This window comes from Carcharodon carcharias, chromosome 3, assembly GCF_017639515.1.
Source record: "Carcharodon carcharias isolate sCarCar2 chromosome 3, sCarCar2.pri, whole genome shotgun sequence".
NCBI lineage: Eukaryota > Metazoa > Chordata > Chondrichthyes > Lamniformes > Lamnidae > Carcharodon > Carcharodon carcharias.
In genome coordinates, this window is record NC_054469.1 from 74,625,360 (window position 1) to 74,649,143 (window position 23,784).

At 40.6% G+C, this 23,784-nt stretch overlaps 1 protein-coding gene across 4 annotated transcripts in view; it reads left to right on the plus strand.

Annotated features, from left to right (window-relative positions):
* LOC121276465 (ankyrin repeat and IBR domain-containing protein 1-like) overlaps nt 1–23,784 on the plus strand; it is a 145,926-nt gene that overhangs the window by 84,033 nt on the left and 38,109 nt on the right. For all 4 annotated transcript variants that reach the window (XM_041184898.1, XM_041184899.1, XM_041184897.1 and 1 more), the window contains 2 exons: nt 7,184–7,328; nt 12,523–12,686. In XM_041184898.1, coding sequence (XP_041040832.1) covers nt 7,184–7,328; nt 12,523–12,686 — 309 coding nt within the window. The remainder of the gene's footprint in view (nt 1–7,183; nt 7,329–12,522; nt 12,687–23,784) is intronic.

A 23,784-nucleotide genomic window follows, 5' to 3' on the forward strand; every position in this document is an offset into this window, starting at 1 on the left:
GCCTATTGTTCACATCTGCTTATAAATATCATCCAATATATATGCAGCATGGGTCATTACGGTTAAGAGCAGCTACAATATAATGGAATGTTAACTTGTGTTCCCCTAAAGGTGATCCCACCGCGATTATTAAACAAACCAGAGTTTACAAATTTTATTTTAACAGCGTTGTGCAATATTGTTAATTTGACAGGAAAATATCCCATTAGTTATTTATTAAACTATGTAAACAAAAACACTGATTTTGGTGGCTACCTCATCCTTCATTAACATATTCTGCACATTGCACCATAGGGACATGGTGACCGTAAATTCATTTTGGGAGAAAGATTCAATACTTGTAACCCAAATAAACTGCACGAGATCTTTTTCATTCTGTAGAAGTAGTAGATGTCCTGCCTACGTACATGATATTATTCAGTATAATTATTTCATACAAGGGGTGTAATTGGATTCTATCTTATCATTAATCTCTCAGAGTAGAAAGATCAAATGACTCCTGAGCAACAAAGTGGAATGATTGAACAACATAGGCCTTCACTGTCAGTGAGGAGCATTGGAGCCCTTGGGTGTCTCTGCGAGACATAACTTTTAAGAGGCCAAAGAACAAAGACTGGATGTTCACTGTTATATCTGTGTTTTCTTGATCAGCAAGTCTGAAGACTCTGCTGATTGCTTCTCACTATAATATAGTTTCATTATCTACTGTACTACACAACTTTATCACTATTTTAATACCTCAAAAAGTTTGTCAATGGAAAAGACTCCTGAGAATCATGTGTTACTGATTCACTATGAACCCATTATACACTCATGCCCTGGCAATTTCATTCCACAAAGCCTACTCAGTAAACATCCATTAACAACAGAGTAAACTGAACTCCAGCCATGATTCCATCCTCTGTTTGCAAGATAATCATGTATGAAAAGGCTATCTAGTCCTGCTCATCTCATCCGTCCAAATGACATACAAACATATGAACATATATATCAGAAGAAGGAGTAAGCCATTTGGTTGCTCGAGCCTCTTCCGCCATTTGATAACGTTGCCTACATTATACCAGTGACTACAACTCGAAAGTAATTAATTGGTTGTAAAACGATTTGGAACATTGTGAGAGGTGCTATATAAATATAGGTTTGGTCTTTCTTTCATTGCACCTGCATGCAGTAAGCAAAATGACTGCAGCAATGGTGTAATCGGAGGCCCAATGCTGATTTTCTAAGGATGATTAATCAGAAAGCAATCGACTGATATTAGGGAAATGGCTACAAAGAAATCACTACATTTACAAAATCATTCAACTCTAGCTAATACAACCTCCCCATTCTGACTTCTCTAGTGCCAACCCACAATTTCCCATAAATGGCATCTGCTCCTTTAACACTAATGACACTATCCCCAGGATTTGTCAGTCAGACATCTGCCTGCAGCTGAGGAAAAATGTAGATTGAGTTGTTGATCTGAATTTTTCAGTGATGAATGATACATGGTACGCACATTCAGCACTGCCTTAACTCAAGAACCGGATTGTTTCCCCTTCCCCCAGAAACCGTCATACAAATTGTGTTGTATGTTGTAAATTTACAGCCTCTCTGTGAGTTTACAGTCTATCTGGGGTAAACCTAGGATGGAGCAGAGATTTTAAAAACCTTGAAGCAATCTCGTGACAAATAGGAATTTCATTCACAGACTTTGCAAGAGTAATAAAACGGGCGATAGTGAGTCAGCATCCTGTTTTGCATCAGTGACGGTTTTTAGTTTCTTACGTTTATGTTGATGAGGCCCAAGATTCTCAAGCCTCTGGTACATCAGCACAGTATGTCATCAAAATTGCCTATTTTAGGGCATATTGGAAATTTAGACTGCTATTTGTATGCTGGCTTAAATTGAAGAGAATTTTCAGAAGTGTACAGTATTTAACTTTGTGGTACTAAGTCTTAAAAGTGACCCTCCCAACCCCTCCACCACACCTTAACCCACCCCACCTCCTCAGCCCTCCTCAGCCACACAGCATCTAATTAGATCTAAAATGATCACAGGGACTTGGCATTTTTGAAGCAGATATTCAACGGAGAGCACTCTCCTGACAGTTGCATGAATAGGAACTGCTGTTGTTTCTGATCTTAGGGTAGCTTCATGGATTTCTAGTAGGCTATTCAAAAAAAAATTGGAACTACGAAACTGTCCGGGAGTCAGAAGAAGCAGCAGTTCCTATTCGCAGCAACTGTTAGTAACATTGACTTGAAATATCGGCTTAACAAAATTCAGAACTGTCAGGCTGATGGTTCCGATATATTTTTTAAAGCCAGTTTTTCAGGTCTGCTGCCCAGTGTGGACGCCATTTACAATAGCCACGGGCTCCAGCCTTGGCATCGTCTGCACCCCCACTCTCCCAAGTCGTGCATTCATCCAAGGATACGCAAAGAAATGGGGCTGTGCTTTGCCAGTTCTTTGCTCATATATTTTAACAGTTCATCTGGAATTTTGCCTGTGTTCTGGAGAGAGGCTCATGTAGGCTTATGAGGCAGTAAATCAGAGCTGAGAATTTTCAAAGTTGCTTGACTTTAGTTATAGGCAAATTTCTAGAAAGGATCATTGGATATATACTTTGACAGAATAGGAGTTTTAGTGTGGCTTCTGGAAAAGGTCACATTTCAACAAACTAGTTGAATTTTTGAGGAAGTTAATAAACTATTTGGTGTAGGCAGCCCATTTGACACACAACCTTGATAGTCAAATAGCTACGCAGTAGACTATTTATTAACATCAAGTTTTTTTGTTTTGTGGGCAATACCTACTGGGATATTAATGGGCTGAATAAGGAATTTAATACATTCCAATAGACAAAGTTATTAAAAAAGTGATTCTGCATAGGGACTGATTTAATAGTTCCACTTGAGTATTTCTGAAAAAAGATTCTTTTTTGATAAGCTTTTTGTCTTGCACTTATCACAATTTGTAAGAAAATGCCAATGCCAGTGAAACAACAATTTATACTGTATGAGAAGAGACCGCTGATTGGTTAGCAAGTGGACTCTGCTGGAGGTGTTACCATGGAGAATGCACCAGTTGATGGTGACTGACAGTTAACTGCGAAGCATCATTTGAAATTTTAACCAGGCAGCTTGGCTCTGGTCAAGACATTGATCTGGGAAATAAACCAGCGAATGGTTGTCACTTATTTTGTTTAGCTGAAACAGTGTGAGTTTGCGCAATATACAACATGAAATGAATTGATCTGGGTAGCTTTGATGTGCCCTATTTCAGCATCAAGCTAGCATGGTGAGTAAATGGCTCAGGCCCTATTAACGAGGTTGCTGATAAGGCCAATCTTCTAACACATGGAATTGTAAGAATCCCAAAGCGTGTATTGACCAGTGAGGTAGGCTTACGGTAGATCGTGGTATAGAAACCCCTGGCAAATTTCTCAACTAGTACATCACTCCACTTGAATCGATGGTAGGATCATTACTCTTCAGATTAATGAGCAATTCCAATTAAGGGTAAAGCAACAAGCTCACGTTTGGGGGAAAATTATTTGTTTAGGTATTAGGGCTTTCAAAGAGGAAAATAAATTACATACAAATCTGGATGCAAATGGAGGAATATGTTGCACCTGGTAGTTGCCATTTAATATGCATGAATGTAGCCACCAACAGTAGAACGATTAAGTTCAGGGATGCACAAGTGGCCAAAATTGGAGGAGTGCAGTTATATCAGAATTGTGGGGCTGGAGGAAGTTACACAGCTAGGAAGGGATGAGGCCATGGAAGGATTTGAAAGCAAGAGAATTTTAAAATCAAGATGGTGCTTAACGAGGAGCCAGTATAGCTCAATGAGCATAGGGATGATGGATGAATGCAGCCTAGCATTTGTCCAGTGCTACTTCAGCAACTCTGCAAAGGGAGATTGATGCCCCATCAATCACTAATATTCTTGATGGAAGGTGCAGCGTCCTTAAAGGTTTTGTGTTTTACTCGTGAATTAAAACTAAACTAAATGACAACAGTTGATATCGAACATTTTATGTGTTCCGTGGATTGAGTTTTAATTTGTATATGTTAAATATCAGCAACAGAAACTTCTTGTTTTCATTCAGTCTTAACATTGAAACATGTCCCCAAGACACTTCAGAGTTATGGAAAACTTTGATACCAAGCCAAAGAGTGAGTGATTAAAATGTTAATCTCTGCGCTTCTAATTGAAGAGCAGGTGTGGGCAGATCTTTGACCTGAAGGCCATAGCTGGACATGAAAATTGTATAATTGGCCATAAATGCTCAAGAAATGAAAATTTGTTTTCAAACATGGGCAACACAGTTTTGTTTTAAAGTCAACACTGTGTTAAAATAATACTCTAGAACAATGCACTGCTTCCAAGATTCTCTTCCCATAAATATAAACTCTTATAAACAAAAGTGTTAAAAAGAAACTAAAACTGAACTTCTAGTTTTTAAACGATCAAAGTTATCTTTCTAAGGCACCATTGCAGGGGGATTGCTGTTGACTCCCAGACAATACAGGAGGTTTGGCAACTCAACTCCAATAGTTAATAGCTGAAAAGAAGCAAAACCGCATATCATGATAATAATGATTTGTAGAACACGGAATAATATGAGTCGGGGAAATCTCCAGCAGACTTTTTGTATAACAGTGATGCTCGCATCGTTCTACTCACTTCTGTACTGGCATTTCCTGCCCGAGTCCCCTTCACCCTCCTCCGTTCGCCTCAGAATTTAATTATAACTTTTTTCCTTAAAATCAAAAATTCTTTTCAAGAGCAACAAAGCTGCTGTTGTCCTGAAAATCCTGCCAAAATCCCAATGGCCTTTTGGAGACCCACTGTTGGATAAGGCCCAGCGGTACAGGCAGAGGTGCAACCACGTTTGGGAGGAAACATTGGGAAATTCGGGTTTTGCAAATACAGGATGGAACTGTTGCTTCCTCCTCATTTCCCTTTCCTCCTTCTCAGTAGTTAGTGTCTAGGCCCCCACTGGGAGTTGTAGTTTTTGCTATCTGGTTTTCCAATGGGAGAGGTGTGTGTGGTGGACTACAATTCCCAAGGTGTATGGTAATGCAGCTCGGACTGGATGAAAATCTCCCATGGGCCAGATGTGGCCTGCGGGCTGTAGTTTGCCCACCCCTTTAGTGGAAGGTATTAAAGCAGGAGAGGGAGGTAAAGAGGCAGATTAATTTAACTAAATAATTTCAGAAAGTGGGACTTAATGAGCTGAAGGCACAAAAAACAGCGATGAGGTAAAACGTTGAGTGCAAAATAGGTTGCCGTCAGCATTGCAGAATTCCAGAAGGGTTCTTAGGCAAGAGGAAATTAGAGAAGGGGAGGGGTGCCATGGAGGTATTTAAAGAAAATTTGTGCCAACCTCCAAAGATGATGGCTTCAGTCCTCCCAGTGTTTAACTGGAGTTGAGACTTATCTAAGATTGGATGTAGGGCAGAAAAACTGATAGCATGATTGCAAGGTCCAAAGAACTTCGGACCCTGCAACCTTTGGTAGAACTTGGTGTAATGGCATAAAAGTAGCTAACCTTTATCTGTGAATGTTACTGCCATGGACAGCATTTAGTTAAGGAAAAAGACAAGGATGGATCTTTGAGGGACTCCTGTGGTGATGCTGTAGAAATGGGAAACAAAGTAATTACGTTAGTTATTCTTCATGGACTCAATTTTTTATTTCTTTTGGGTTCTTTGTATCCTTTTTCTCAAACTAGAACTGAATTAGGAAGTTACAATGCTCTAATGTGTTTAAGTGCCGTAAGGGCACATCAGCATTAATCACAAAACATTTTAGCCAGCCTGCATTGATGCCGCCCACAAAGATTTCTGCGACCTGACCCTTTTGCAATTTTTCAGTCAGGACTTCCAATTCTGGCTGAAGCATCAAAGGGTCAACGTAGTCATCCCTGGAGAAGATTGTTAGGCACAAGAAAGAAAGACAAAGACAGGACACACCCTCTTTTCATGACAGTGCTGTCGGGAGTGTGAGAGCTAGTGTGTTCGGCTCAAGAGAATGGTTGTCGGGGGCAGTGGGGGTGATGTGTTGGTTATGATGCTCGGTTGCATTACGCTGACTAATTTGAATTAGACCATGTATTTACCAGTGTAACATTTCCAGGGTAAATTTACCAGTGCAGGTTATTCCCGCATCTCTAGCCCAAGTCTCTAACATTGAGCTCAGTATCAGAGACTTTTGCAGAGAATCCCAGGCAGTGTAAATCAGCCATCAGAAGTTTAGGACTTTTGCAAGGTCCTGACACACATCTCCCAACTTACTTCCCATTTCTGATCCAGCTACTGGAATATTTGGGCCTTTGATTTCTTGTGTGCATATTCTAAAGCAAATGTTTTATCCAAGCTGAAGTTGTATGAATCTCACAAACTTAAAGTTTAAATATGAGGAACTGTCTATTTGCTTTAACTTTAGAGTACAAAGCTCCCAGTGTGAGAGGTCAATTTAAATATCCACTGCCTGAAATTTGAATCATGCTGGCTAAATATTGCCAGTTAATTGATCCTGACTGTAGAATTTCTTCTGAATCATTGACAGCTACCGCTGTCTATTAATGTTTTAATTAAAAGTGATCTTTTCCATATATACATGCTGAAATTAATTCCTAATTAACACCAGTTCCAGTACAAAACCCATAGAAAGGCTGTGTAACTGTAATGAGCAGCTGGTGAAATGTATCACAGATTTTTATTTATATTCATGGGATGTGGGGGTCGCTGGCTAGGCCATTATTGCTCATCCCTAATTGCCCATGTTCAGAGGGCATTTTTTAACCATATTGCTGTGGGCCTGGAGTCACATGTAGGCAAGACCAGCTAAGGACAGTAGATTTCCTTCCCTAAAGGACATTAGTGAACCAGTTGGGTTTTGACAACAATCGACAATGGTTTCATGGTCATCATTAGACTTTTAATTTCAGATTCTTATTGAATTCGAATTTCACCATCTGCCTTGGTGGGATTCGAACCCAAGTCCCCAGAGCATTACCCTGGGTCTCTGGAATACTGGTCTAGTGACAATACCACAATGCTACCACCTCCCCCTTTAGATCACAAGTCTGTGCCTTTAAGTTTTTGTTGAAGTTGAGTGATTAAATATCAAAGCACTGTACACTTCCCCAGTATTTACAGTAATAGTTCATTCTTTCTGCAGGTTTTTGAATATCAAGATTCAAGAGGGAGAAGCCCACAATATAATCTGTCCCGCCTTTGACTGCTTTCAGTTAGTTCCTGTAGATATCATAGAAAACTTGGTTTCCAGAGAAATGGACAAACGTTATTTGCAGTTTGACATTAAGGTAAGCTTTGGAATCAAGTAACCACATTAAAAATGATCTTAACTACTTAATTCAGTATTCATGCTCTTGGTTATGTAATGTGTATATTTAAAAAAATGTTGGGCACTAACGTTCACTTGAAACGTGATAAGCTGTGAAAAAAAGTATTTTTAAAAATTACATAGATTAGATAATTGGGAACTTAGTAAGCGATGCTATAAAGTTATGATGACAAGAACCTTGATTATTGTTACTCTAAGTACAATTGTACCTTATTATTTGGAGAGGGATTTCCGTTAGCTGTTCCTCTGGTCAGAAGAGCACTAGTGCTCACTTTTGCACATTTTTCGTAGTTTGATATCATGGATGAGGCCTGTATAGGAATTGTGTCTCACTGTCATTGTTCTCAGCAGTAAAGGTTTAATGGTGATCAAAGATTTAAATAGTTCATACTGACAGAAATTCTAGATAGATACAATTAATTAGCATAATGGGCCAGATTTTGCTGTCCGTGGTGAATAATAACACTTGCCACTGACTTCAAGGAAAGCTGCACACAAAGATCTAACAATCCCTGCAGTGTGGATTTTACCTTTCCCAACCTGAACTTGCAAGCAGATTCAAGTTGAGGGGAGCTCCCAGCGACCAACAATAATGTCATCAAGCAGCCAATCACATTGAAGAATTTTCACAGACAACAAACCAGGATATTAGAAATACTGATTATTTTTCACTTCTTAATATAATTTTACAGAGACAGAAATAAAGATGGGACATACACAAGGAATTAAGATAGAAGCTGAAATATCATAAACTTTAAAAAAAAAATTAAAATATTAAAAATATTTTTTCATGATGTGGAAAATTTGACATTCCACAAATGTAAAATTAGTTTTTCAGGGCAAGAGTGGTAGTTCAGCAATAATTATGAGCTAAGTATACTGACCAAGTTACAGTTACAAGCCCAGTGTGGCTTCCAGAAGTTGCTGTCGCTTTCAGAGGAGTAATGAGGGCAAATGTTGACAGGACTATTGAAGAAAATTTCTTTTTAATTAGGTTTGTGTTACTTATAGTTTTGAGGTTATGTTTTGGAGAATATCAGAAAAAATATTGGAAAAATTTGGACTGTTTTCTGATGGCGTGTAACTGAGCCAAAAAGAGCAGAAGCTTGCAGGTTTGATTCTGAGTATCCTTCCACAGCAGGTGACATGAGGTTACTACAGTTGGTCTTAGCATATGAGAAAGGAAAGGGAAAATGTATGTATAAAGATGGAAAACCATTTGATTCTCTACCTTATCTTTCCATAGGTACCTGCAGTGTCTACCCCTCTTCTACCCACCGATCCCTGCCCCAGCCATCCCACGATCAGAATGACATTTGAATTAATCCAGAAATTGCCTTCACAAAGTTTTAGCTGTTAACTGATCTTTGTGTCCTCAAATCACAGGTTAATAACTGTGACCACTTGTCCATAACTGTGACCACTTGTCCTGCAATTGCAACTGGAAACAAAACATTATCCATTTAGTATCTGATCTTTAAGTAATCTCATGTTTATTTTGATGCTGAGGAATTCACATTTTTCTAACCTTTCCTTGTCACTCAGTCTTCTGACAGTCTGGATCAGGCAAGCTGTACTTCTCAGCATGCTTCTATTCTTGTATGTCTGCCTTGGCCTCAGTGATGTGCATTGTGCACATTTGATGTATGGTCTGACCAGAACACACTACTGAATCAGAATAATGGCTTCAGTCTTCAAATGTTCTGCTTACCTGATATAGCTCAGCATTCATATTTTGCAATTGCCCTTCTGTAATAATCAGACATAGTCAATATAGACTTGACTGTCGCTCCATAAAACCTTTCAGCCACTCTCCCAAGTTAATTTATTATGGATGTTCCCCACTTTATTTATCAAGGTGTAAGACCTTGTCCTTTTGCAAATAATACAAATTGGTGAGTGTTCCTGTCCTATAAGTGGTCCTTGACAGAAAGACCATGGCCTTGATTTTAACAAAATCACATCATACCCACGCTCCCTACCGACTCACGCAACAGGCAATTGCGATGGGTGGTGGCAGGAATTAAAACAGCAAGATCAAGTATGTCGGCCATTAAATTTTTATTGCCCGAAGGCAACTGAGGGCCTTGTTAATATTGCAGCCTGATGACATAATCTACACCGTATACAAACTTAACTGAATATCAGGGAAGACCTGTTTTTCCAGATGCTGAACAGCAGATTCAAGGTGGGAGGTATTGACTGCCTGAAGTAAGTTTTAAGGATCCCCTTTTGGAACACTTTATGAGCCAGGTGGGACAGATGTGTTCTCTTTGGACCTTGTCAGCCCCAATTCTGATAGTCCCTCAAGATGCCAGAACCAATCTCCTTCCTACGATTACTGTCCTAATGTCTGACTAAGTCAGATTAAAAGTAAATAGAAACAATATTAAGAGCTTTCCTCATAATCCCTTCAGTTTGATGTAGAATTCTTCCTCCTGTACCTTCTCGATCATTGTCCAGAATCTTCCATTTCTCCTCCTCTGATCGTGTCTTGAGGCCTGCCCTTCACACTAACTGCAGAAACTGTTCCCACAAATCCCCTGCTACATCCTCATTAAATTTCTCTGCTGGCTAGACAGCCAATGTGGCCAAGGATAGGATAAATCTACACATAGCTATTCAAATGAGTCCCTACTATTAAGATCAGCGGGGCCTCCATTTCCTCAGCCTTGCCTGGTTGTTTGCCCGCTATCAGGCTCCCCTTACCATTCCTGACTGTTAATATTGAAGGTCATGTGTGAATGTCATGAGGACAGGATTGGCCTGACATGCAACAGTCAAGTGTCACACAACTGTCTAGCTTCACCAGTTGTAAAATCAATCTGTACAAAAGTTAATTTGTGATATAAAAAATGTGAAATAATTGCTTTTAATTTCATCATTAGATTTATTTTGCAAGTATATAAAACATGCACAAAAAGAAGCAAACTCTGGATGCTCCATTGAAAGAAATGCCACATGTAACATTGAGGTTTATTTACTCTGGTTCATCATAAGCCTGATAGGTAATCCCCACATATTTCAGACTCTTCAACAATTTGCAAGACCTCGAAATATTGCAGTTCTGTTGGATCAAATTTATCTAAGTAAGCAGCAGAAGTCAGTACTACAGTTACTCTAGCTTTTTTCAAATTTAATTCTCCTCCTCTCCAGTGTTCTTTGTTCTTTCCTTGCAATACTGACTCATGCTGATATACCAGCCATCTTCCAGTCTTTCAACAAGGTGTTTATTCTTCCCCTTAGTCTAGACCAGGTATCCATTTAATTAACCTGTGTGTTGGGAGGAAATGAGCAATCACAGTTGAGCCAGACTCCCACCCACCCACCGTCCACACCTGTATTTAATGGCAGCAGTTTCTGGACAATGAGCAGAAGCTGTCAGGATTCTTTTTTAATTGCCCACCACTGCCCAAGCTGAGTTCAGACAACAACAAAGATCAGAGGATCAAACTGGCACCATCCTGATGTGTTGCTTCAGTTCCATCCTGAGCTGCATTACTGGGCAAGCACTAATCTAGACCTCAATATCATTAAGCATAATTGCCACACTGATATCGTCAATATAATATTGAGTGGTAACCTGTCATACATACATTGTCAATTCCATGCCTGGTGAGATAAAGTTAGAGCATGTTCTGATTGAGCTGTGGCCAACATTTAGGAGCATCTCATGGTCAGAAAATGCACTACCTCCATTCAAAAAAATAGTGTCCACTTAAAAATTGCAATATTACTATGTACTTCTAATCATTGAATCTGTAAAAAAAAAAAAATTATTCATTCATGGGTTGTGGACGTTGCTGGCTAGGCCAGCATTTATTGCCTATCCCCAATTGCCCTTGTTCAGAGGGCATTTAAGAGTCGACCACATTGCTGTGGGTCTGAAGTTACATGTAGGCCAGACCAGGTAAGAACAGCAAGTTTCCTTCCTTAAAGGACATTGTCCAACTAAGATAGGTTTTTACAACCGACAATGGTTTCATGGTCATCACTAGACTTTTAATTCCAAATTTTTACTGAATTCAAATTCCACCATCTGCTGTGGTGGGATTCAAACCTGGGTCCCCAGAGCATTACCCTGGGTCTCTGGATTACTACGCCACTGCCTCCCCCGTGTATCATTTCTTTCACAATACTGTAAATGGTAAATACCATATGTGTAATGAACTGCTTCACCTTAAAGGGATCATGTAGTGACGTTAAACAAAACTAAAACAGAAACTTACAGTTCCTCTGATAACTTAATGCCTTTTTTATAGTGAGTAACTGAGTTGTACAAAAAACAAGGTTAAGCCCAAATCTGGTTGACTTAGATGCCATCCATCAGAAAACAGTCTGAGTACTATAGCGGCCTCAGTCAATCAGTAGAGAGGGAAATATTGCCTAAGGTTGCTGGTCTTGACTCTTATTCCATGATGCTTGCTGAAAGTACAAGTGTGCAATCTTTAGATGGGAAATTGATCAAGCTTGATTTGAAGTATCCTGTTTTTAGCCTGCCCCCAAGATTCACAAATAGTTAACGGCCACTTGGGTATGGCACTAAAAAGTACCTTGACACCTTTGCAACCTATCCCCCCAGCATGAGGGGAACACAGGCACTAGCCAGCAAAGCAGGCTGTGTACCTACTCCCTTATCTGTAACTGTGAGGCAAGTAAACATAAATAAAAATGCAATCAGTAATAAGGAAATTTTCCCAAATACATTTATAAAGATTTAACTTGAATAAATATAATTTGCAAAAGCTGTTGTTGTAAACAAACTGACAAAATAAGACCATAAGACATAGGAGCAGAAATTAGGCCATTTGGTCCATCGAGTCTGCTCTGCCATTCAATCATGGCTGATAAGTTTCTCAACCCCATTCTCCCACCGTAACCTTTGATCCTCTTACCAATCAAGAACGTATCTATCTCGGTCTTAAATACACTCAGTGACCTGGCCACCACAGCCTTCTGTGGCAATGAATTCCATAGATTTAATAAATAGGTCTAAATATTGAACTTTGAAGACTCCAGGTATACCTTAGCCTAGGCTAGATTCAGAACTAGCTCCCAGAAATGAGATGGCACTGAACCTACTGCTCTTTTCTTGGGTGTTTAATATTTGTACTTTGTCAGAATTCAATACATTAATATTCTTTTTGTTTCAGGCATTTGTGGAAAATAATCCAGTTATCAGATGGTGTCCCACGCCTGGCTGTGAAAGGGCAGTGAGACTAACCTGTCAAAGATCAGGTTCTACAATGGACCAGCTGAGTTTCCCTCTACTAAGTGCACCAGCAGTGGACTGTGGGAAAGGACACCTCTTCTGTTGGTTAGTGTACAAAAATGAGTTTCAGAATTTCTTAATTATTCAGCTATTAATTTCCATAGACATGCTTTTCTGTTGTTCAGGGATTATAGGAATATGGCAGATGGTACTCTCACACTGTTTCTTAGGAAATGCCAATTTGCATGTTTTGAAATGATCAGATCAATTTTTTTTATAGAAGAATATATAATGTACCTTCAGTCAATCGGATCTCAGAATTCTATTGACCATTCCTTTATCTAGGAATGTGTCCTCCATCTGACTGCCTATATATGCATGTTCAGTGTTGATTGCTTATTGCAGGCCAAGTAGTATCATAGCTAATCCATAGATTTACAGCTGTTAAATAAATCAAATTCTATTTATTGCATGGAATTCTGGGCTTTTTACTGCTATCATCATCTTTTCTATCAATTATGACATTGGCTAGTTGGATCCGGAGTATGGACTCCTTTTAAAAATGCACAACGTAGCTATAATTGTTTTCTGCTCACCTCTGCTCTACTCAGCCCCTTCTTTGCTGTGGTGCAACCTGCTGTCTCATTTCCTCACAGGGCTCTGCTGCTCAGCCTGTCAGCCATGCTGCAGGTAATGATGATATAACGTGAATATTTATCTATAATTAAGAATATCAAGTCTGCATATGCTTGCTATGAAACTATGCATCCTATTTACAAAATCTTTCTTCCTGTTTTGAACTGTTCCCACAGAAAATGAAGTATGCCCAATTAAAACACTAGCTATGTAAAGTTTTAATGCTGCAATTCCTACCTGTGATAATGCTGTTCTGCCTCAGTTTTGCATGTTAACTGCTGCACCTGTTCTGCTTCCTGGCTTTGCTCCCATTCTTCACAAATTGTTATAAGTTTTTCTAATTAAACAAATAATATGAAAATGAAGGACTTGACTTAAGAGATGAGAACTGAAATATATCTGAATGCTGTGAACCAATTGTCTGATTCTCTAATCCAAGTGTTCTCAACACTTCTGCTACTGAAGCTCCCCTTCTGTGTTGTAAAAATTCTGTGGAACCATATAACACAAGTATTCTTTCTACTTAAAATTAATTAATTTTTTTGAAGTATGCTATACAATTAAGTGCATATATTTATTCTTGTTTTGTTTGCCTAATATGAAACTTGTTACTGGTGCTAAGCAACATGTCTGTCAAGTTGTAGGGATAGCTCCAGCAAGCACATGTGTATGGCATGGCCAGTGTTCATCCTGGCTCAGTATGGTTTTTGTCATTGATGAAAATCCAGCTTCGCTTATGTTGGTTATATTAAATAGGACCAGCATTTTCAGTGTTGCAGAAGCATCAGTGCTGTACAGTAAACCCCTGCTTAATGTCAACTCACTTCACGTCGTTCCACTTTAACATCATTAATAAAGTAGTGTCAGTTTATCCTTTTAATGTTGCCAGTTTCACTAAATTCATTTGCCACAGACTTCCTCTTCAGTGCTCACGACTTTTCTTGCAGAATTGCAAACCCTCACTCTCAGTCCCTCGTCCGCCTGCCCCCCACCCCCTGCCCTGGCCACCATCTGCCCCCGCATTGACCGCTGCCTGCCAAATCACACTGCAGTCATGGGCTCTATCTAGTGCCAGAAGTTGGTTGGTGCAAGTAGTCAGCTGTTAGCTATATTAAATGGAGTCTGGTCAATCTAAAAGCATTGTACTGAGGTAGGTACTGTAATTTTTTTAAACAATTTAATTGTATTGTGTATTGTATTTTATTTTTAGTGACGTATTTTATTTTGCAAGTTATTTCAGCTAGAAATTACAGTGCTGCACATGTATGGTACAGTATTTCAACTCATACATTGGTTTTCCCAAGCAAGAAATGTCCAAAGGAACCTAACTCTGGCTTTAACATTGACTCCAATGGGAACCTATGATTCACTTAAAGTCGTTTCACTCAGTCGTGATTTTCAGGAGCGCTACCACAATTTTAAGTGAGGACTTAGAGTATTCTTCGGAGCATTCGCACAAACATGTCTCCAGTGGCTGTTCACGGAACTTGGTCCTGAGGGAGCTGTTTAATTGTCAGTGAGCTATTCCACTAGTTTTGAGGGGACAGAGGGTTGCAGTTTAGCTTCAATGTTCTCACCAAATGGGCTTGTAGCTCACAGTTGTAGCAGATTGTTCCGTCATGAGTCCTGGAAAATAGATATCAAATTTGTTATGTCGAGCAGAAAGATGTGCTACCAGCTGTGTATCCATGAACATCGAGTTGCGCTCAATACCCATTCCCTCACAAAGTGTAGCAGAACCCCTAGAGTTTAACAGAATTAACAAGTGTTACTGCTATGTTGAGAACATGGTTCAATATCTTTCGCTGTAAGTGCCTCATGGTGTTAAAAGCAATGTGTCCGAATTACATGAGATGCGGCAGCTTTTATATTTTTTAAACAACACCAAATGCTTTTCAGCCATAGCCTTAGGGTTGGTATAGCACAGGAGGATGACATTTGGCCCATCAAGTCCATGACAGTTGTCAAGTGCAATCCAATCAGTCCCATTCCCCAGCTCTATACCTACAGCCTTTAACGTTGAGTTTGCTCAAGTGCCAATCCAATTTCCTTTTGAAATCATTCTTCATTTCCACTTACACCCTCATGAGCAGCAAGTTCCAGGTCATTACCACTTACTGCATAAAGTTCTACTTCACATCACCGCTGCATCTCTTGCCCGAAACCTTAAATCTGTGTCCCCTAGCCCTTGTAACATCAGCTAATGGGAACAGCTTTTCTTTCTCTACCTTGTCTAAACCTGCCATAACCTTATGCAGCTCAATCGAATCTCCTTTGCTTCAAGGAAAACAACCCCAGTTTCTCGAACCCAACCTTGTAGTTAAAATCTCATCCCTGAAACCATTCTGGTAAATCTCTTCACCCTCTCTAGGACCTTAACACCCTTCCTAAAGTGTGATGACCAGAATTGGAGGCAGTACTCCAGTTGTGGCCTAACCAGAGTTTTATACAGGTTCAATATAACTTCTCTGCTTTTGTACTCAATACCTCTACTTATGAAGCCCAAGACCCCATATGGATTGTTCACTGCTCTTTCAATATGTCCTGCCACCTTAAAATATCTATGCACACAAATCCCCAGGTCCCTCTGTCCTTGCACGCTCTTTAGAAATATGCCATTAAGTTTATATTGCTTCTCCCTATTCCTTCTGCAAAAGTCCATCACCTCTCACTTCCCTGATCATTACTTCTAAAACCTTACCCAGCACTGATGTTACATTGACCAGCTGGTAGTTACTAGGAATGTCCTTACACACACTTCCCTGAATAAGGGTGTCACATTTGCCACTCTCAAATCCCCTGACACTTCCCCCTGTATTTAGGGAAAATTGGAAGAATATGGCTAACTGTTCAACTATCTCCACTCCGACTTCCTTTAGCAACCTGGGATGCAAGCCATCTGGACCAGGCAACTGACAACACAAAACTAGGTGGGAATGAGAGTGATGAGGAGGATGTTAAGAGGCTTCAAGGCGATTTAGACAAGTTGAGTGAGTGGGCAAATACATGGCAGATGCAGTATAACATGGATAAGTGTGAAGTTATCCCCTTTGGTAGGGAAAAACAAAATGGCAGAATATTATTTAAATTGTGATAGATTGGGAAATGTTGATGTACAAAGGGATCTGGATGTCCTTGTACACCAATCACTGAAAGTAAGCATGCAGGTGCAGCAAGCAGTTAAGAAGGCAAATGGTATGTTGGCCTTCATTGCAAGAGGGCTTGAGTACAGGAGCAAGGATGTCTCACTGCAGCAGTACGGGGCCTTGGTGAGACCACAACTGGGGTATTATGTGCAGTTTTGGTCTCCTTACCTAAAAAAGAATATATTTGCCATTAAGGGAGTGCAGCAAAGGCTCACCAAACTGATTCCTGGAATGGCAGGATTGTCATAAGAGGAGAGATTGGGCTGACCAGGCCTGTATTCACTGGAGTTTAGAAGAATAAGAAGTGATCTCATTGAATATATAAAATTCTGACAGGGCTGGACAGACAGCGTCAAGGGTTATGGGGAGAGAGCAGGAGTATGGCGTTGAATAGAGGCTTATCCATGGTCATATTGAATGGTGGAGCAGGCTCGAAGGGCCTATTTTCTACGTATAACTTATCCACTCTATGCATAGCCTGTCACATCCTTGCTATCAATTTTCAAACCATTCACTTCCTCCTTCCCTCTCCACTGCTACCGATATTTTGTCAGCATCCTCTTGCTTAGTAAACACCAGTACAAAGTGCTTAAGTATTGTAGCCTTGCTCTGCGCCTCTTAAGCATTTGTTACATTGTCTGCCCCTAACAGGCCCATTTCTTACTCTCCACTTAACATTTACATGGTGGTAAAAGATTTTTGTATTCCCTTTTGTGTTAACTGCCATTGTATTCTAATTCTGCCTTTGCCAGTCCTATTTTCCTCATCACCTGTCCTCTTAATTTAGTGTATTTGACAAGGTTCTTGTTAAAGAAAATTGCCCCATCATCATGGCCCAGATCTTCCAATGGAATTAGCAGCAAACATTCAGACATTTGCCATTGTTGCACATAGAGACCCAGAGGAAGTCCCAACTGCTACTTAATCAGGAATTTCAAACTTCCAATGGACAGATATGCTGGCCAGAATCCTAGTCTCCACACGTTCCCCCCACCCCCCACCCCGCCGCCCTGTGCACGCTGCCCTGTGACACTGTTCTCTCTGATTCGCTCAATGCTGCAGCCCCATCAATGCAGACCCTGATGTAATTTGTTCAGTTGTTCTTTGCTGAAGGCCTGAAATCATCCAGCAATTCAAAAATATTGTCTGACTTGTCTTGAGCTCTTTGCAAAAACTAAAAGTCATTTATTCCTTATTCCACACATACCGAATTTAGACAAGTAAATGATACATTTTGGAAACGACTGTGCATTCATCAAGTTGAATAGCAAAATCATTATTATGCAGCCAATCAATGCACTGCAAAATTATGTCATTTGACATTGGTAGTTTTTCCAGTTCCTTGGCCTTATGCTCTGCAGACATTAGCTGTGTGATTTCCATGGCACACACCATTATCAACTACTCTGCAATCGTGATTTTTCTGCTTCAGCAATTTTCTTTAGCAAGCTTTTTTTTATCAGTCGTTGTTGTGGAATTCATTAATGCTTTAGTACTGACCAATCCTTTCACATTTTGCTCAAAAAATAGTTGTTGTTTGTCCTTATAAAAGATTCATTGGACAGCACTTGTGCACAAAGTACATTTTTTATTCATTCATGGGATGTGGGCTTCGTTGGCTGGGCCAGCATTTATCACCAATCCTCAGTTGCCTTGAGAAGGTGGTGGTGAGCTACTTTCTTGAACCGCTGCAGGCCATGTGGTGTAGGTACACCCACAGTGCTGTTAGGAAAGGAGTTCCAGGATTTTGACCCAGCGACAGTGAAGGAATGGCGATATATTTCCAAGTCAGGATGGTGAGTGACTTGGAGGGGAACTTCCAGGTGGTGGTGTTCACATCTATCTGCTGCTCTTGCCCTTCTAGATGGTCGTAATCATGGGTTTGGAAGGTGCTGTCAAAGGAGCTTTGGTGAATTCTTGCAGTGTATCTTGTAGATGGTACACAATGCTGCTACTGTTTGTCGGTGGTGGAGGAAGTGAATGTTTGTGGATGTGGTGCCAATCAAGCAGGCTGTTTTGTGCTGGATGGTGTCAAGCTTCTTGAGTGTTGTAGGAGCTGTACTCATTCAGACAAGCGGGGAGTATTCCATCACACTCCTGACTTGTGCCTTGTAGATGATGGATAGGCTTTGGGGAGTCAGGAGGTGAGTTACTCGTCACACAATTCCTAGCCTTTGGCCTGCTCTTGTAGCCACAGTAGTTATATGGCCAGTCCAGTTCAGTTTCTGGTCAATGATAACCTCCAGGATGTTGATAGTGGCGGATTCAGTGAGGGTAATGCCATTGAACATCAAGGGGCAATGGTTGGATTCTCTCTTGTTGGAGATGGTCATTGCAAATGTTATTTGCCTCTTGTCAGCCCGAGCCTGGATATTGTCCAGTTCTTGCTGCATTTGGACATGGACTGCTTCAGTTTCTGAGGAGATGTAATGGTGCTGAACATTGTGCAATCATCAGTCAACATCCTCACTTCTGATCTTATGATGGAAGGAAGATCATTGATGAAGCAGCTGAGGATGGTTGGGCCGAGGGCACTACACTGAGGAACTCCTGCAGTGATGTCCTGGAGCTGAGATGACTGACCTCCAACAACTACCCCATCTTCCTTTGTGCTAGGTATGACTCCAACCATCAGAGAGTTTTCCCCATTTCCCTTGATTCCCATTGACTCCAGTTTTGCTTGGTCAAATGCTGCCTTGATGTCAAGGCCAGTCTCACTCGCCTTACCTCGGGAGTGCAGCTCTTTTGCCCATGTTTGAACCAATGCTATAATGAGGTCAGGAGCTGAGTGGCCCTGGCGGAACCCAAACTGGGTGTCAGTGAGCAGGTTATTGCTAAGCCTGTGCTGCTTGATAGCACTGTTGATGACCCCTTCCATTACTTCACTGATGATCGAGAATAGACTGATGGGGTGATAATTGGCTGGGTTGAATTTGTCCTGCTTTTTGTGTACAGGACACACTTGGGCAATTTCCACATAGCCATTTAGAATCCAATGTCGTAGCTGTACTGGAACAACTTGGCTCGGGGCACAGCAAGTCCTGGAGCATAGGTCATCAGTACTGTTGCTGGAATATTGTCAGGGCTCATAGCCTTTGCAGTGCCTTCAGCTGTATCTTGATATCACGTAGAGTGAATCGAATTGGTTGAAGACTGGCATCTGTGATGCTGATGACCTCCGCATAAGACCGAGATGGATCATCCACTCAGCACTTCTGGCTGAAGATTGTAGCAGATGCTTCCGCCTTATCTTTTGCACTGATGTGCTGGGCTCCTCCGTCATTGAGGGTGGGAATATTTGTGGAGCCTCCTGCCCCAGTGAGTTGTTTAATTGTCCACCACCATTCACGACTGGATGTGGCAGAACTGCAGAGCATAGATCTGACCCGTTGGTTGTATGGTTGCTTAGCTCTCTTATCACTTGCTGCTTATGCTATTTAGCATGCAATAGTCCTGTGTTATAACTTCATCAGGTTGACACCTTGTTTTTAGGTCTGCCTGGTGCTGCTCCTAGTATACCCTCCTGCCCTCCTCTTTGAATCAGGGTTGATCCCCTGGCTTGATGGTAATGATAGATTGGGGGAAATACCAGGCCATGAGTTTACAGATTGTGTTCAAGTACAATTCTGCTGCTGCTGATGGCCTACAGCGCCTCAAGGATGTACAGCCTTGAGTTGCTAGATCTGTTCGAAATCTATTCCATTTAGCACAGTGATATTGTGACACAGCACAGGGTTAATAGCAGCTTTATTTCTTTTACTAATTCCTCCACCTGCTCAGTTTTTTTCAGCCTTCATGGTTGCACTGATTTACAGATGTTCTGTATCATTGCTTGTGGGTTTTGAAGCCGGCGGTCGCATTAAAATTTTATCTATATCTGGTATTTATTTACCTTTGCAACAATTTTGTAACTTATCTTGTTCTTGGTGATATAGCTCTATTACACCTTATATAAAGAAGTATTTATTAATCTTATGTGCCTATTTGCTGCCCAAGTTCCACTGCATCAGCCATTTGCTTATCAGGAAATGAAGAACAATAAAATCAGTGTTCACTATTTGTTCATTTTGTGCATACATAGTCAGACTGGACTATAATTCCAGGTCCACATTCTTCATTTCAGAAACAGAAATTCACTTTTATTTCAATGCCAAACCCCAGCACGGTGATGAAACCAGTGATTTGAATTAGGACCACCAGGAATGGTGGAGGCAGATGGCACGTGAGAGAACTGGAGAAATAAAGAAAGCCCAGATAGACTTAAACCAACTAAATTCATTGTAATGATTCCTTTAGTGACAAAGGCTGCCTCCCCACCCCCAACTTTTCTTCCTCCCAACCCCCTCATAAATGGCTAGTGATATTTTGAAAGATACAAGAGTCCAGACAACACCTATCCATCTTTCAGAAAAGCGCATGATCATGAATGCCAAGCTTCAAGTCTGAGATACAAGGAAGATTGTGACAATGCCTTCAGCCGTTTTAACTCAGACTGAAGACATTGAAGGATTATGTCCCACTAGATCCCAATTGCTACAGCCTTGCTGAAAGCCTGGAGATCGGATTTTGCTGTGAATAATTACGTAATGGCACTCACCTCTGACCTTGAAGAAAGCTGCCCACAAAGATGTAGCATGGATTTCGCCTTTCCCAGCATTAATATGAATTTGGTGTTAAGCCAGGCGTTCAGCAACAGTGATGTCATCAAGCAGGATAAGCAGCCAATCACATTGAAGCATTCTCACAACAGCAAACCAATAACAACCTGTATTTATGTTGCACTTTTAACATAATTAAATGTCTCAAGGCATTTCGTAGAGACATTATAAAACAAAATATGACACCAAGTTACAGAAGAAGATATTAAGTCAGAAAGCTTGGTCAAAGACATGTCTTAAGAATATCTTAAAGGAGGAAAACGCAGTAGAGAGGTGAATGGAGGGAATTCCAGAGCTTAAGGCCTAGGCAGCTGAAGGCACAGCCACCAATGGTGGAGTAATTAAAATCAGAAATGCTCAAGTCATGAATTAGAGGAGAGCAGATATCTCGAAAGATTATAAGATTACAGACATAGGGTAAGGCAAGGCAGTGGAGGATTTGAAAACAAGGATGAGAATTTTAAAGTTGAGGCGTTGTTTAACCAGAAACCAATGTATGAAATGAGTGAATGAGTATTTGGTGTGAGTTCGGACATGGGCAGCAGTATTTTGGACGACCTCAAGTTTATGGAGGGTAGACTCTGGAAGGTCAGCCAAGAGTGCATTAGAATAGTCAAGTCTGGAGGTAACAAAGGCACAGATAAGGAAGTAAATCGGAATGCCACTTAGCAACTTGCTCCTTCAGAGAGCCTGCACAGATATGCTGAGCTGAATGGCCCCTATGCTGTAGCCATCCTGATTCTATGAAATCAGGAAGTAAAGTGCGCTGCTTATCCTTCACCTTTTAGAAATTTTACAGAGAATGAAATAAATATTGGTATAAACACGGGAAACTAAAACATCAAACCTCTTAAAAAAAAATAAACTTCATTGTTTTAAAAATACTGGAATTTTTATGGTAATGGAAAAAATTGAGATGAATATAAAATTGATTTTTCAGGGCCAGAAAAGTTTCAGCAGTGGTTATGACCCAGTACGCCATTAATGACTGTTACATCTCATTAACCAGGCGTAATTTTATCTGGGCTTTTTAAAGAGCAGTGAAAAGGGAAGTTCTTGTCAGTTCAGTGATTTCTAAAGATTGCTATCTGCAGTGACTTAGCACCATACCCTGTGGAAGATCAGGAAATTACTTTAGCAACTTGTGGATTACCGCATTTAACTGCAGATGCCGAAAGTTGCTGTCAATTTCACAGGGTAATGACGGTAAACATTGACAGTTTGCTGTCAATAGAACCTCGAAATCTAGACTTCTTCCACCTCCTCCAAGTCCACGTTGCGAGCACACACTCTCCGTTGATGGTGTCCCCTCCTCGTTTCAAGCACCAGTTTAATCTGTAATAAAACAGTCTCTTTTCAAATGGGCAAGGTGCTTCCAACTGACATAGGGCGGCTCAGCATGAGAGTGAAGAAAACATCCACGTGATAATGACGAGATAATCTATCTTTTTGTGACTTGATTGAGGGATAAATATTGGCCAACACACCGTGGATTACTCCCGTGCTCTTCTTTGAAATAGTTCCTTGGGATTTTTCACAGGCACCCAAGCAGGCTGATAAGGCCTCAATTCAACCTCTTATCCAAAAGATGGTGCAGTGCCCTCTCAGTGCTGCACTGGAGTGTCAGCCTTAGTTTGTGTGCTCAAGCCCTGAAGTGGAAATCAAAGTTGACTGCACATTGTTACAATCTCCATGGCGACTAATAACATTTAAAAAAAGATTTGAATTTCCAGTTACTAGCTTAATAATGCTACAGCAAGATTTCACGTTTGAAGATTTTGAACGAATGACTAGAAGCACTATTGACTGCACACTAAAGTATAAGTTGCCTACAAAAGAAAATAAACGATGGAGAGGAATGATCCCCTTTTACATAATTACAGTCCTTATAACAAGCAGTCTACAGTTGCTTCCAGTGGGTTGCCATATCCCTGTTTCACCGAATAGTAACTTTGAGTGACTGTCTCCTCATTTTTTGGAGAGTTTAAGACCCCTAGCAGCAGTAAAGCCTGTTCTAATAATTCATTGCCCGGCCACACCAGGACAGTCATCCAGAAACTCTGGAAGGCTGCAGGATGTGTCTCTCCGACTAGAGACTGTCTCCCTCCACATCCAACTATGGTAGCTCACAAAGTCAAGCAGCCTTTTCTCTCTGTTGAACACATAAAACTGCTGTTGTCTAATATATTCATTGATTTGTAGGGAAGTATGTGACCTGATCTCAAAAATGGCTTCCTCTGCCCTCTTCCCCATGGCAATGTGAAGCACATTAACCTTGTAACTAGGTGAAATGCTAATTAGCTCCTTGAGAGACATATTCTCTTTCATTTTAGAAGTAAAAGGACAGTTTACAGCACAGTTGTTTACAGCCCAGTACCCTCATACCTTCCTGGGACTTTGGTAGACTCAGAGCCTACTCAATGTAAACTCAGACTGCTACCATCGTCTCCACGCATAAATATTTTGCACATTCTTCCCAGTAGAACAATCTGCCTTTCTTTGATCTCTGACAATCAAAGCACCAGGTTTATGTCAAGCAGACAGCAGAACAGGTCACATGATCCTTCATTTTCCATAAATGTAAAGCTGTAGTCCCAAATATTATAATCCTATAAACCTCATAATTGTCACAACATGCACAACCTTTGTATCACTGAGACTATCCACTTGCCTCAGTATGCAGGAGAGACTACTGATGTTTATGAGACAAACCAACTGGTGAGCTATCCCATCCTACCCTACCTCAAAATTTTGTCATGGACC